Source organism: Hemiscyllium ocellatum, chromosome 3 (assembly GCF_020745735.1).
Source record: "Hemiscyllium ocellatum isolate sHemOce1 chromosome 3, sHemOce1.pat.X.cur, whole genome shotgun sequence".
In the NCBI taxonomy this organism is placed as follows: domain Eukaryota; kingdom Metazoa; phylum Chordata; class Chondrichthyes; order Orectolobiformes; family Hemiscylliidae; genus Hemiscyllium; species Hemiscyllium ocellatum.
Window position 1 is genome coordinate 71,314,488 of NC_083403.1, and position 16,841 is coordinate 71,331,328.

The following is a 16,841-nucleotide window of genomic DNA, read 5'->3' on the forward strand; positions in this document are numbered from 1 at the left end:
GGGAAATAGAGGAAGCTTGCTAAGAAAAAGGAGCTTTTCTCAGCTATAAAATTCAACTATTTGGGTTGTAACTTGAGCTGATAGATTTGTTCTCAGACATTTTATCACCATGCTAGGTAACATCATCAGTGAGCCTCCAATGAAGCATTGGTGTTCTGCCCCGCTTGTTATTTATCTGTCCCAGTTTGTTGTCGTAGGTGATATTATTTCTGGTTCTGTTTCCGAGGGGTTGGTAAACGGGGTTCAAATCAATATGTTTGTTTACGGAGTTCCAATTTGAATGCATGTTCCCAGGAATTCCTGGGCATGTTTTTGTCTAATCTGTCCCATGATGGATGTATTGTCCCAGTCGAACTGGTATCCCTTTTCATCTGTGTGTATGGATAGCAGTGATAGTTGGTCATGTCTTTTGGTGGCTAGTTGGTGCTCATAAATCCTGGTGGCAGTCTTCCAGCCCTAATGTCCAATTTAATGTTTGTTGCAGTCCTTGAAGCGTATTTTGTATATGATGTTCATTCTGTTGGTTGTTGGTACGGGGTCCTTAAAATTCATCAGGAGCTGTTTCAGTGTGCTGGTGGGTTTGTGGGCTATCATGATGCCTCTGGGCATCATGGTCTGCCACCATCTCTGAGATGTCTTTAATATATTGTAAGGTGGCTAGAATATCTAGGTATGTTGTGTCTTCTTGTTTAGGTCTGTTGTGCTGGAATCAGCAGACTGCGCTTATCGGGTATCCATTGTTCATGAATACGTCCATCCATTCATCCATCCTGGGACACGCTAAACAATGACATGCACATTAACAAACATATAGACTTGGACACCACTTACCAACCTCTGAGAAAGAGAACCGGAAATGATAACATTTACCACAACAACCTCAACAGATAAATAGCAAGCGGAGCAGAACACCAATGCTTCACCGGATGCTCATTGATTATGTTACTTAGCATGGTGACAAATCTACCAGCTTAGCGAGCAAATTTACAACTTAATGCACAACCTGAGCTGCAAATCTTCTCCAAAATCTCATTCAACTATTTACTTGGTTATTCTTTCCTCTTAAATTTATGCAAGTCATCTCTACCTGCTACAACAGAAAAGTACTCAAAAGTTTCACAGTTAAATAAAAAAAGTTCCAAAAGTAAGTTACCTCCTTTGGTTGGCTAGGATCCAGTTTTCCTACTATAATCTGTAATTGTTCCTGATTCATGAACGTGTAGCTCTACAGCAAAATATTAAATTAGATTGAACAATGCTATTATTTACAGACATATTAAAAGCTTCAACTTACAACTGATATGATTGTGGACAAGTAGAAATTAATGACTCCTACACCATTTGGACTTTATTGTTGTTTTAATAATATTGTTAAAAATCCTTAGGATAATAGAAGTGTCCTATAGCCTGAGGCAAAAAATTTATACAGAAGGTAATGTGCATTTACATCAAATTCTAGTTCTTCAAGACATTCAGCATCAAGAAAATTGTCATGAGACAAGATGTTGTACTTCCATTCCAGATGAAAAACACCACTGGAAGTGGTTACCAAAATCTCCTAACTTCAGGCTGACAATTTGTCCGTTAATAGAGAATTTGATATGTGTATAGGGAATGCAACTATTAACTTTTGACCAGTTTAATTAATGCACATGAAATAATGTGAGGATGATCCTTAGCACATTGATTGCTTATACGGCCCATGTTCTCAGCACCTTGGTGTATGGCTGTGAAACACAAGTAAACGAACCATCATAAATAAGTACAGATCCATAATTCTAGTTTGTGTTGGTTGCGGCACATAATGAGTTTACCCTGCCAGGACAAAATTACAAATGCAGCAACCCTCTGGAAGGCAGAGCTTCCTAGTTTGTAAACACTCAGCAAACAGGGGGTGGCTTTGAAGGTGCAGGTGTGTGCCCCAAGCCCAAGCATCTTTAATTGTTTCATCAATGACCTTCCATTCATCCCAAGGTCAGAAGTGGAAATGTTTGTTGATGATTGCACAATGCTCAGCACACTCAGATACTGGAGCAAACTGCCCAAATGTAGCAAAACCTGGCAAACATCAAAGGATTGGGTTGATAAGCGCCAAGTAATATTTGCGCCATACATTCCAGACAATAACATTCTCTTGAAAATCTAACCATCACCCCTTGACATTCAGTGGCATTACTATCACTAGATTTCTCATTCTCGATATCCCAAAGATTAACATTGCCCAGAATCTGAACGTAACCAGCCTGTGACCAGAAAATACTGTGGCTACAGCAGCAGGTGAGGGGCTGTGAAATCTGCAAGTAACTCAGCCATTCTCTCCTGAGGGTCAATAAAGGAGTGCAATAATCTCAATTGCTTGGATGGCTGCAGCTCCAACAACACTTAAGCAGCTTGATACCATCAAGGATAAAGAAGCTCACTTAAATGGCATCCCAATGCCACTTTCAAAATTCACTCTCTTCATCAAATGACAGCAATGTACACCATCTACAAGTTACATGTAGTAACACACTAAGGCTCCTACACCATCAACATCTATTACCAAGAAGGGTAGCAAATGCATAGGAATATCTCCACCTGCAGGTTTTTTCTGCAAGTCACAAGCTATTTCTTCACTGCTACTGAGTCAAATTCTTGGAATTTCATCCTTCGAGCACTTTGGGTGTTTCTACAACTCAAAGAAGACAGCACACCACTTTCTCCATGGCAATTAGGAATGGGCAATAAATGCAGGCTAAACCAGTGATGCCCACATCTCATGAAATAATTAAAGTAAAAACATGTCTGCACAATGGGAGATGCTCATGTTCCAAATGGCTTTCAGTATGAGTGGTAGCTGGAGACAGACAACAGATAGGTCAGCCAGAATTCTGTTTCAAGTATTCTTGCAGGCAAGAAATTGTAGCAGTGCTGCAACTCTCAGACATTTATTGATCTTCTTAAATCTTACTGTTCACGCCGCATTATAATTGCACTGAAAATTGCTCAATGTCTGAACAATAATAGTGCACTGCTGCTTATGGGACCTCATGAACATCATGCCCATTACCTATTTTCTGAATCTATTAAAGGTGGTGGTACAAGAAGAAACTATTAAATAACAGCAAAGTAAAATGTCAGAATTTGAGTCAAATCAAATATAGAAAACATTCAAAGATTAAATAGACAAAGGAAAATAAAGAAACAATTAAAAAGAGCAAACAGAAGAAAAGGATATTGCAACACAGCTATGTAGACTCATTATATTGATCCTTGAGAAGTTAGTGATCAAATGACAGTGTGGGTGAGCAAAATTTACAAATGTTCTTGAAGTACAGAATCAGCAACCACCATTCATCATTATTAGCAGTGGAGCTGCATTTATAGGAACATAGAAAAAAAACTATATATAATTCTCAGTGAAAACAGAAAACTCTGCACATTCTACTGATCATTTGTATTTCAAATTTTCAACACCAACCATGCTTTGCAATTATAGTTCTTCTACCGTCCTGACGGATGCATGCTACAATGATAATGGAGCTATTGATTAACCATAATGATCAATCTCTATTAATTAATCAACAATAGAATCAGAAGTGACACGAGGAAAGCCCCAGTGTAGTGCTTTGTGAATTATAGGTCCATAGACACCCTTTTTTTACTTTCAATCATGCTAGTAACAAATCATGTCTTAAATTATTCATATTAATGCAAACTGTTATTTTCTGCAATAATAATGCTGAGTGTCAAGAGTTCAGAATCCTAGGATTCAAGGTTGCATGCCATGTTCTCAACTATGAATCACTTCACATGCAGGATTCTTATGACATTAATTACCAGCTCTAAATGACTGAGGAGAGATGAATTTGCATTAACATCATAAATCCAGCAATTACATGACACACCATAAAGTTAATGGTAAGGCTTACTACAAGATGGTAACTTGTTCAGTTTTGTCAATATTAACAGCAGAGACATAAATCACCAAGCAATTTGTAGAGGATTGCAACTCATGACACATTTCCTCTGCTCCACAAATTGATCAATTTATGAACAAATAATCAGATTTTTTTTAACGTTTATCTTCATGTTTGAGAAAAAAACAAATGTTAATCAGAATGTGTGAGAGAAAGAGAGAGACAGAGACAGAGAGAGATGGGGAGGGGGAGTCACAAATACAGAGAATGATAGGCAAGGCAGATTGTTTCTTCAATTCAGGAGGACAATCATTTAAGGCAAAGGGCCACAAGCTTTGGCATCCATCCTTAACAGAAGTGAGTGAAAGTAGATGGGCAGGTTTATTTTATTTTTGGGGAAGGGGGGTGGGTGGAGTTGAATGACCAAAGGAAGGATATTGTTGACTCAGTCAACAACAGTAAGTTAAAGAAGGAAACTGCAAATAAGATGGAACATTTGGTCGTGAGAAGGCGAAAGGATAGTAGTAATAATGGGAAATAGGGGATAGGATGAAACTTGGACACCTGTGAAGGAAATGGATAGGGACAGGTTAAGATCCCATTTTCTCAACAATCATCAACCCAAATGTGCAACTTGCAATCACTAGCTGCTCCTTTTCCCATGAAATCACGTCATGCACCAACAACCTGCATTTATACATTGCCCTTAACATTGCCCTTATTGTAAAATGTCACATGATGCTTCACAGAAGTATTACCAAGAAGGATAATATCAAACCAATCAAATTAAGATATTAAGATTGATAATTAAAAGCTGATTCAGAAAGGCAAGTGTTGAGGCGTACCTTAAAGGAATAGTGTACATAGAGAGGCATAGAGATATAAGAGAGGGGATTCCACAGTTTAGAGTCTAGGCAGCCAGAAACCACTCACTCAAAAGGTTAAATTCTTATAAGATTGCATGTAGGGAAAAAAGTTCAAAAATTGTAATGAAGTCAAGCAGCAACAATATGGCAGAGCATTGATTGGACAAAAGCTTTGAGAGAGGAAAGGGAATCAAGTAAAAGGGATAGAAATAAAGGCCGAAATCTTTGGGATTTTTTTGGCTAACTCAGAGTTGTGTCAAGTTTTTTGAAGGAACGGAGTTACATTACAAGACCTAGCAGATTCTCATGCCAAATCTTAGCAAACTGACCTACTATGTTTCTAAGGAATCTCTCATGTCCAAATTTTCAACCCATTTTACCATATGTCATTCCCATAAAAACATGCCACTCAGTAGTTATCTGCAATTCACTGGCATCCCTTGTACCAGTACCATCTTTAAAAATCAGTTCTGTGCTGGTTAAGCACAGTCAATCTACAGGTGCCTAGCACAGTTTCTGACATTTGCCCATGTGATAGGCAGTGGGAAACTGGCACCCCACTTAGAATTAAAATTCAAGTTAGGCTTTGTTGTTCACATGTATTCAAATCAGTATAGTGAAAAGTTTATAAGTTGCCACGTGCAGCATCATCTTAGCTACAAAGGTACCTAGGTGCAGCTTCTTCAATTACAAGATTAGTTAAAGTATAACAATGCACCATCTTAAGTGAAAAGGTACAATCCTTAGTCACAGAATCAAGAAATTAACATAAAAAAGTTACATTACAGCTATACACTTTGCATCCAGGGTTCTGGAGATCCTTCTGCACCATTTGGTTCCAACGCTGAACTGCCACTTCTTTCAGGACCAACAGTGGAAGCCATAGCACCACACAATACCACCCTGGTCTGAGGTTGCCTCCTGAGTTAAAGCAATCTCAACCATTTTGTGAAATGCATAACAATATAGGAAGAAGGTCAATGTCCTTCTTCGTTTCATCAGAGTAAGGCCCACCATCTTCTATCCAACATCTCACACTCTCTCTATTTCTGTTATTTTCCCATCTTTCATCAAGGCTCATGCTCTACCATTCTCACCTGTAACACCTTCCCCATTCACTCTCACTCCAATAGCATTAACCCTCTACACTGCCTACTCACTTGCTCCAGGCACTTCTTCACCTGCACCAATAGTAACAGTGATGTCATCCACTTTTGACTTCCATAATACCACTTTCTCTCTCTAATTTCAGAGGTAAACAGTCCTCAATATGACTGAAGAAGCCAAGAGAGGAGTTATACTGCCCATTATTTCAGGTCCTCATCTGTTCTGGAAGTAGGATCCCCACCAATGTGCCCCAAGCTAGGTCTGGACTGGTTGCCCTTACATGAATGCCCCTTTAGTGAAGGTTATCCCACTTAACTTGACTGAGGCTTGCTGACAACAATGACAAGTTTCCTGGCTCTATGTCTGCAATCAATGGCAAGGTAAGACAGCAGTAATATGAGCCTGGTATCTTTGGCTAAAGTGGATAAATGCAGAAAGACAAGGCAAAATAATGTAGGGCAGGAACGCTGTGAGTATTCAGTTAAGCTCAGAGTGAGAGAGTTAGAAGAGAGCAAATGAAGAGTTTGGAAATGCAGCTGGGTCCGGTGCACATTCCTAAGCGCAGAATGTCCTAGCTGTGCCACAACCAATGACAATTGCCAGTGCTGCTGTGATACAGTATTGAAATGTAGAACTAACCTGTAAGATAATCAGAATTATGTCACAAGAGTTCTTCAAGGTTAGAAAATGTCAGATGTCAAGATCCTTAGATGTGGTGTATGTCTGGATGGTGCCCAGGCAGCATGCCCTGACAGGTTGGCAGCTGGCTGCCAACAAAGTGGCTCAGGGCAATTGCCAGACTTAATCTGCTATACAATGATCTAGTTTCCTTGTCAGACCTTCCTGATACAGAGCTTGTTTGGTGACTTCAACAAGATAGAAGTGTGAATATTAATGAGGTAACTTTTGGCATTAGCAAAGGTATTTAAAAAGCAATAATGAGCATTAGTTAATATCATCACTATCTAATGAGATTTGCATCATACCTCTTCTGAAAAGCATAAAGACAGAGCACAGACCCCCAAACTGTAGTAGTCATATTGGTGAAGGTTTAAAAAGAAAATTGGATATGCAAATAATAAAAGGCACATCTGTAATTATGGGCAACTTCAATCTGCATGTGGCTTGATCAAATCAGTCGCAATGGAGAGAGAAATCTTGGAACGTATATGGTATAGTTTTACAAGTCAATACAGTGAGGAACCAACTAGAGGAAAGGCCATTCTTTACTGAGTATTGTGTAGCAAGGAAGGAATAATTGACAATCTAGTTATGCATGGTCCGTGAGGGAAATGTGACCACAATAGACAGAAGTTTTCATTAAGATGGAGTGTGACATAGTCGTTTCTACAACTAGTATCCTGAATTTAAACAAAAAAAAGGTACTGCTAGCTACGATAAATTACGAATTATTATTTAAAGGGATGACGGCAAATAAGCAATGGCAAATATTTTAAAGAGCACGTTGGAAAAACACAGAAGTTATTCATCCCAGTCGGGCATAAATGTAAAACCAGAAAAATGGTCAGACCACAGCTAACAAAAATAATTAGAGATGGTATTAAATCCAGGGCAGAGGCATACAAAGATCTACGTGAAGAAAAAGAGATCAGTAAAGACAAACACAGGGAAAGTTTATCATGGAAACAAAGCTGATAGACCAATTAAGTACACACTTTTGTTCTGCCTTCACAAAGGATAATGCAAGTAGCATCCCCAAGTTATGGAGAACACAGGGCCACAGGGAAGGAGGAATTAAAATGTCTAATGTCAGTAGGAAAATGGTGTTTGGGCAATTATTGGATTTAAAGTCAGGTAAATCCCCTAGACTAAATTAGCTTCATTTCAGGATATTTAAGGAAGTAGCCCTATAAACAGCAGATATGCTAGTGGTCAGCTGCCAAAAGTTCATAGACTCTGGAATAATTCCTGTGAATTAGAGGGTAGCTGACGTAAACCAAATATTTTAAAAAGGAAGATAGAGAGGAAACTGCAAGTTACAGAGTGGTTAGCCTGACATTAGGATTGGGCAAAGTGCTACAGTCCATCATTTGAGTGCTTCGTAAGATAGTAAGATGATCAGTCAGCATGGATTTATGAAGGCGAAGTCATGCTTGACAAATCTGTTGGAATTTTTGAGGATGCAAGAGTGAATAAAGGAGAAACCAATGGATATGGTTTTTCTTTGAAATTTTCAGAAACCCTTTGAAATTTTCAGAAACCCTTTGACAAAGTCTCCCATAAAAAATTAGCATGATAAATTAAAGCACATGGGATTAGAGGTTGTGCACTGAAATAGATTGCAAACTGGCTGGTAGACAGGAAACCATAGGTCTTTTTCCGAGTGGCAAGCAATGACTAGTACTGCAAGGATCAGTGCTTGGATTCCAGCTATTCATAATATATATATTAATCACTTAGATGAGGAAACTACAGTCATATCTCCAAGTTTGCAGGTGATACAAAGCTGGATGGGAGGGTATGCTGTGAGGAGGCAGATTAAGTATAATGTGAATAAATGAGACATTATCCATCTTTGTAGCAAAAAACAGACAGGCAAATTATCTAAATGGCAATAGATTGGCAAAGGGGAACATGCAATGAGACATGGATGTATGCCACTTGTTGAAATCAAGCATGCAAGTGCAGGAGGCGGTGAAGGCGGCCAATGGTAATGGTAGCCTTCATAGCAAAATAACGAGAGTTACAGGAGCAGAGATGTCTTGCTGCAACTATACAGACATTGGTAAGAACACATCTGGAGTACGGTGTGCAGTTTTGGTCTCCTTGTCAGAGGAAGAATGTCCTATCTATTGAGTGAGTTAAAGAAGGTTTACCAGATTGATTCCTGGGATGACTGGCCTTTTAGAACCTGTTCCTAGCTAATCTTTCTCACTCTATCACAATTTTAAACATCACTAATCACCTTATAATCTTACAAACATGAATTACTGAAATGTTGAAAATATGAATACAAAATTGCTTGAAATTTTCAGCAACGTTGTCTCTTTCTCCACAGGTGCAACCAGAGTTAACATTTACGGCAATAACCTTTCCATGGGTATTGTCATGAAAAGTCTAACTGCTCCTCCCTCCATGGATTCAGCCAGACTTCCGTATTTACACTCCATAATCTTCTGTTTTAAAAAAAAATCACTTTTATTTCAACTTTTGTGTTTGTATTTACCTTTTCAGTGATGTTGTTCTCTACTGTTCCTATTCATTCAATATGTTTATACTGCACAGACTGTATATTCTGATTATAGCATTCCTAATGTTTTGTGCAGTTTCTCTGAGGGCAACAGGGAAGGATAAGGCCATAAGACCACGAAAAATGGGAGCAGAATTAGGCTATTTAGCCCATTGTGCCTGTTCTTCCATTCATTCATAGTTATGAAGTCACAGAGATGTACAGCATGGAAACAGACCCTTCGGGCCAACCCGTCCATGCCGACCAGATATCCCAACACAATCTAGTCCCACCTGCCAGCACCTGGCCCATATCCCTCCAAACCCTTCCTATTCATATATCCATCCAAATGCCTTTAAAACGTTGCAATTGTACCTGCCTCCACCACTTCCTCTGGCAGCTCATTCCATTCATGTACCACCATCTGTGTGAAAAAAGTTGCCCTGTAGATCTCTTTTATATCTTTCTCCTCTCACCCTAAACCTATACCCTCTAGTTCTGGACTCCCTGAACCCAGGGAAAAGACTTTGCCTATTCACCCTATCCATGCCCCTCATAATTTTGTAAACCTCTATAAGGTCACCCCTTAGCCTCCGATGCTCCAGGGAAAACAGCCCCAGTCTGGTCAGCCTCTCCCTACAGCTCAAAATCTTCCAACCCTGGCAACATCCTTGTAAATCTTTCTTAACACTTCCATGTTTCTCAATATCTTTCCGATAGGAAGACGACCAGAATTGCACACAATATTCCAACAGTGGCCTAACCAATGTCCCATACAGCCGCAACATGACCTCCCAACTCCTGTACTCAATACTCTGACCAATAAAGGAAAGCATAACAAACGCCGCTTCACTATCCTATCTATCTGCAACTCTACTTTCAAGGAGATATGAACCTGCACTCCAAGGTCTTTGTTCAGCAATACTCCCTAGGACCTTACCATTAAGTGTATAAGCCTTGCTAAGATTTACTTTCCCAAAATGCAGTACCTCACATTTATGTGAATTAAACTCCATCTGCCACTTCTCACCCCATTGGCCCATCTGGTCCAGATCCTGTTGTAATCGGAGGTAACCCTCTTCACTGTCCACTACACCTCCAATTTTGGTGTCATCTGCAAACTTACTCACTGTACCTTTTATGCTCGCATCCAAATCTTTATGTAAATGACAAAAAGTAGAGGACCCAGCACTGATCCTTGTGGCACTCCACTGGTCACAGGCCTACAGGCTGAAAAACAACCCTCTACCACCACCCTCTGTCTTCTACCTTTGAGCCAGTTCTGTATCCAAATGGCTAGTTCTCCCTGTATTCCGTGAGATCTAACCTTGCTAATCAGTCTGCCATGTGGAACCTTGTTGAACGCCTTACTGAAGTCCATATAGATCACATCTACCGCTCTGCCCTCATCAACCCTCTTTGTTATTTCCTCAAAAAATTCAACCAAGTTTGTGAGACATGATTTCCCATGCACAAAGCCATGTTGACTATACCTGATCAGTCCTTGCCTTTCCAAATGCATGTACATCCTGTCCCTCAGGATTCACTCCAACAACTTGTCCACCACCGACATCAGGCTCACTGGTCTATAGTTCCCTGGCTTGTCCTTACCACTCTTCTCAGTGGCACCACGTTAGCCAACCTCCAGTCTTCTGGGTTGATAGATTCTAATCCCCATTCTCCTGCCTTCTCCCAATAACATTTGATCCCCTTACTGATCAAGAACGTGTCTATCTCAGTTTTAAATACACTCAATGTGGCCTCCACAGGCCTTTGCAGAAATGAGTTCCACAGAATTACCACTCTCTAGCTGAAGAAATTCTCTCTCATTTAAGTTCTAAAGGTTGTCCCTTCTCTCTGAGGCTGTGCCGTCGGTTCCTAGTCTCTCCTACTAGTGGAAGCATCATCTCCATGTTCACTTTATCCAGTTTTCTCAGTGTTCTGTAAGTTTCAATGACATCCCCCCTCATCTTTCTAAACTCCATCGATTACTGGTTCAGAGGGCTCAACTGCTCCTTATATGACAAGGCCTTCATTCCCAGGATTATTGCGTAAACCTCCTCAGGACTCTTCCAATGCCAGCACATGTTCCCTAGATACAGAGCTCAAAATGGTTTACAATATTCCAAGTGGTCTGACCAGAGCCTTATACAGCCGCCAAAGAACATCCCTGTACTTGTTTTCTAGCCCTCCTGAAACAAATGCATTTGCCTTTCAACAGCATCTGCATGTTAACGTTAAGAGAATCCTGAACTAGGTCTACCATGTCCCCTTCTGCTTCAGATTTCCAAAGCCATTCCCCATTTAGAAAATAGTCTATGCCTCTTTTCCTCCTATCAAAGTTCATAACCTACCACATTGTATTGTATCAACCTCTTCTTTGCTCACCCTCCTAGTCTGCCTAAGTCCTCGGCAGCCTTCACGTTTCCTCAAAATCAGCTGTCCCTCCATCTATCTTTGTGTCATTTACAAACTTAGCAACAATGCCATCAGTTTCTTTGTCAAGATCATTAAATGTACAACGTGAATAGTTGTGGTCCTAACACTGAACCGTGCTGAACTCCACTAGTCACTGGTTGTCATCCTGAAAAAGACCCATTTATCCCTACTCTCTGCTTTCTGCCAGTCAGCTGATCCTCTATCCATGCCAGTACCTTGCCCTAATATGGATAGGGAAAGAAGGAATAGAATGACAACATATTGGGTAACATCTAATCACGATGTACAACAGGTGGCAGAAGAATTCGGTGGGGTGTGGTTATAAGACAGTATCCAATTATTGCAAATCAGTTATCAAGGGGATTCCCAAACATAAAGCAGTTTTCCTTGTTCCTCATTGAAGGACTCCCTTTCCCACCACCATCACCTGTAAAGATAGTGGACAAGGTTCTCCAACATGTCCATTCCATTTCTTGCCATTCTGCTCTCACCTCTTCCCCTGAGAATCACAATAGGGTTCTATTTATACTCACATTCCACTCCAACAGCCATTACATCAACAGATCATCCTCCATGATGATGCCACTGCCAAACACATCTTCCCCTCCCCTCCTGATATTAGAAAGGCACTGATCTCTCCAAAATAACCTATCCTGGCTTTAAAACACCTCAAAACCTCCATGCCGTTTTGACAACGTCTTCCAATCCATATAAGCACAAGAGATTCAAAATTTGCACTGCACTTCCTTTCATTATCCAAACACTCCAACAAAGGGAAAATAGCAACTTAAATATTCTTCTTCCAATATATTATACTTGCTTTAGCTGTTAAAAATACAGTCTGCTCTACAGCAGCATGACTAAACAGATAAGAAGTTAGTTTAGGTCTGAGATTCATTTATATCTACCATATAAATCAGAGAGAGCAGAGTTCAGAGAGGTATTTGTTTAGGAAGGTAACACCGGGCAGCATGGTGGCTAAGTGGTTAGCGGTGCTGCCCCACAGAGTCAGGGACCCAAATTCTATTCCACGCTTGGACGACTGTCTGTGTGGAGTACGTTCTACTAGGGATTGTGTGGGTTTCCACCGGATGCTCCAGTTTCCTCCCACAGTCCAAAGATGTGCAATTTAGGTGGGTTGGCCAGGCTAAATTGCTGTGGGAGCCTGGGGGTGTGTAGGTTAGGTGTGTTAGCGGTGGGAAATATAGGGTAGGGGGTGAGTCTGGGCGAGATGCACCTCAGAGGGTTGTTGTAGACTTGAGCATTACACTTTTACACTTTAGGGATTCCATGAAACAATTGTAAATTGTAGTTAAACAGATCAACATTAGTTGATTGACAGTCACATATAATTACATTGAACACTTTTAACATAAGAGCACATGCAGAATCTTCATACTGCCAAATAACCATGCAATCTGATTTGGCCATTATGTACTCCTTACTATTTCAATATCTGGATTACAAATAAAAGTTTTCATGGATAGCCCTGTACTCATGGCAAACCATTACTACATCCATAGTGCCAGTTATTCCTGTAACTCCTGTGATAGGAAGTTCCTAAGTCAGAATATCACATTGTTCATGTCTTCCTTCTCTATTTCTGAGAAATATGCACAAAACACCCATGTCTCATTCATAATGATAAATGTATACTGGCAAGATTTTTAATTTAGCTAGAAGATTTTTCCCCTAAATAATGCCCTTGCTATTCTTCTCTTAAGTAGTTGCTGAAATCTACCCCAATTCCATCTCTCTTTACACTCTCTTTCCGGAGACTCCTCTTTCTTGTCCTTTTTCTTATCCTTTTCTGCTAAACATTTTTGACCTGAACATATCACTTAATCCAGATTTCTGAATTTCAGTTCGAAAAGTCAATTCAAAAATTCTTTACACACTTGCATATTTACCTTAATTACAATTATGAAGAGTGGAATACAATGATTATTTACAGAGAAGTGCATTTTGTCAGAACTAAGATAATTTATGGGAAATTTAATGAAGATACCCTCAGTCAGTCAATCTTCTTCGAAGAAACACTGTGTTATGTTGTAGCATGAAACATTCCAGATCTGGAATTTGGGAATTGTCAGCTGCGTTGTGTGCAACATAACTGTTTTATCTATTGGTAGTAATTACAAATGATTGCAATTCTATTTTTGAACACTAAAGTAACTTTGCATCAATTACAATAATGAAGTTTGCTTCCAACAAAAAGCCAATTAAGCACATTATGAACTTACTTCATAAGTTTTGTTACTGACCAACATGGGAAAACAAAACAATTCTGCAGTTATTCTGGTTTTGAAAGTTTGGCATAATTAATTGCTCCAATGGATTACTTTTTGATTCCACCTTCATAATAACGTGACCCACATTTTAGATTTTTAAACTTAATCTCTTCTTGATATGCAACCGTAATAGAACAATGTATTAGAATGTACCTATTAACATCTTCATCTATTTAAAAGAGACAGTTAGCATTGAAAAAAGAGACAGCTAGCATTGAAACAAGAGACAAAGAACACGTTTTGGGGACAAAGATCAAATTATTTTTGAACCAAAGCAGCAAATATAACTAATGCAGAAGTTACTAATTCCTATTAATTTCCACATGTATCACACCTACAAACTATGTTTGCAAAGTAACCATACTGTAAACACCTCTGCTACTCTTCAGGCGAGATTCTTCAATTCCTTATACTGCACATCTCACATTTAATAAATTCATTAACAATTATACAGCACAACATTTAAATCAGGCCAAGTTCATTTATTTTAACCTTTGTAATACTACAGTTTTAGGTTAGTTATTCTTCCTCATTCACCGACCCATTGTGAGGGATCTTGTAGCCAATGGGTGGACCCAGTGCTGAAAATAATAAACTCATGTTACAAAGTCTTTGTAACCTTCAGAAATTAAAAATCAACCTTCAGCTAGCCTCTTAACAGTACACACACAGCAATTTCTAGAGTTTAGTAATGATTTTAGTAGTGAAACACTGCTTTGGGTCATTATACTTTTAGCTACTCTGACAAAAGCATTTTGGTCAGAGCTTTACTCTCCACGGAGGAAAAAGTTAAAAAATTAATGAGTTATTACTTTTAATTAAAATAATTAACAAGCAACGAAAAAAAAACTATCTGCATGACATCTATAGCTGGCTCGAGTGATGGGTGCATTTGTCACTCTTAGAAGAAAAATAGCTCAAATGAGTTTTTAATGCACCTAGTAGTTTGAACAGCCATTATACAGGTGATTCCAAAACACATACATTGTAAAAGCTCAATTGGCCAAGACTGTGCCAACTGTCAGAGTACTTGCAACATGATTGAAGAGTTCTGAATGAGAAAGGCAGTAACACAGACAAGATGAATAGATCACCTGACAAGAAGAAATTATGCAACTCTTGAATGAGCAATTCAGAGTAGAAGTGGAAAACAAAATCAATAGAATGGAAAACAATAAAGGATAAAGGAACCACAGAAAATCCTGTGGGGCATAAGCCACACCTGTCATCCAGTGCTTTGCACCGAGAATCAGAATATAGATTTTTTAAAATCCAAAAACTAAAAAGCTAGTATCAGTAAAAATAACCAAAAAAAATTATTTGATTGTCATTAAAAGCCTAACTGGTTTGCTAACATCAGCAGGGAAAAATAACATACACTGTCAGCTGGTCTGGCCTATATGCAACTCCAGTCCCTCATTTGCTAAATGTTACTTATCCTCTGAAGAGGTGTAACTGTTGTGTCCTGGTTCAATGCAAACTACAGAATAGCAGCATTAGGCATATCTACAGTGTCTGCAATTATTTAATTCAAACAATAGTTTTGAGGATACAAAGAGCACATCCTTTACACACAAATATACTGATCACAAGTTATATAAAAATATATCTCTTGATGAGACCAACATTGAACCAAGCATGATATCAACAAGTGCTGAAAATGTGTTGCTGAAAAAGCGCAGCAGGTCAGGCAGCATCCAGGGAACAGGAGATTCGACGTTTCTGGCATAAGCCCTTCTTCAGGGCTTATGCCCGAAACGTCGAATCTCCTGTTCCTTGGATGCTGCCTGACCTGCTGCGCTTTTTCAGCAACACATTTTCAGCTCTGATCTCCAGCATCTGCAGACCTCACTTTCTCTTCGAGGATATCAACAAGTATAAAGCAAAATTGAAATCAATGGTAATCTGAAGGGAATATTGTTGTAATTTTACCTCAAATTTATTTAGTGCCTTTGTTTTTTAGTGCTTCCACTCCACTGATTTTTGTTTTCCACTTATCTCAAAAACATATTCCTAAACCAAGAAAGACAATCACGGTTAATAGAGATCAACCATTTCATTCCTAAGACTTTTCTGCAGCAGCTCCTCAAGTTGATATTTTAGACCAACCACGTGCAACTGCATAATAAAGTTTGAAAATGTGATGTTCGCCGATTGCAAAGTGTTCAACATTATTCATGGCTTCTCCAATACGAAGGAAGTCATGCCTGCGTCCAACAATGACCTGGATGACATTCAGACATGGACTGACAGGTAGCAGGTATCATTCATGCAACAAAGGTCACAGACAATAGCCATCTTCAACAAAAGAGAACCTAACTAACTCTTCTTAATTTTCTACAAGACTACTACCACTGAATCTCCCATAATTAACATCCTTGGGATGACCACTTGATATGACTCTGCCTCCAGCAGATATTTTGCTGCATGCTTGGATTATCTACCAAAGTATAAGAAACTGTATGCGCATATCATGGTCATGAAAAATATAATGGACATTTATTACAGTTCACTAATCAAACACAATTACTAGATTACAACAGAGCAACATGCTATACTTCAAATAATCTTGTAAGATAGAATCTGTGATCTTTATACTCTCAGGTCACATGTTATGATACAAAATTATGTCATTAGCATGTCTCTTAAACAAATACTAGGTATAAGACATAACAACAGCATTGACCAGAAAAATAACTAGACCAGTCACACAATATTTATGATAATAAGAGCAGGACAATACTTAGGAATTTAATAACAAGTCATTCACCTTTTGACTCGCCAAAGTCTGTCCACCATGTAAAAAGGTACAAGATAGGAATAAAACACAATACTTTATTTAAAACATGAACTCTGCTTTTCTCTGCACAAATGCTGTCAGACATACTGAGATTCTGCAGCATTTCTTTTCACTTTAGAGAATTTGAGATGTACCTCACGGACGAAATGAGCTCAGAGAAAGCATGCGAGTGAAGAGAGAAACTAGGAAAAGATGCAAGTTCAGGATTAAAAGGAAGTTGGCCACAGGGTCTTGTGGAAGATTAGATTA

At 39.1% G+C, this 16,841-nt stretch overlaps 1 protein-coding gene across 3 annotated transcripts in view; it reads right to left on the reverse strand.

Moving 5' to 3' along the window:
* The window catches only part of tbc1d32 (TBC1 domain family, member 32), a 254,565-nt gene that overhangs the window by 188,694 nt on the left and 49,030 nt on the right, over nt 1–16,841 (reverse strand). For all 3 annotated transcript variants that reach the window (XM_060850904.1, XM_060850896.1, XM_060850912.1), the window contains one exon: nt 1,154–1,225. In XM_060850904.1, the coding sequence (XP_060706887.1) occupies nt 1,154–1,225 (72 nt within the window). The remainder of the gene's footprint in view (nt 1–1,153; nt 1,226–16,841) is intronic.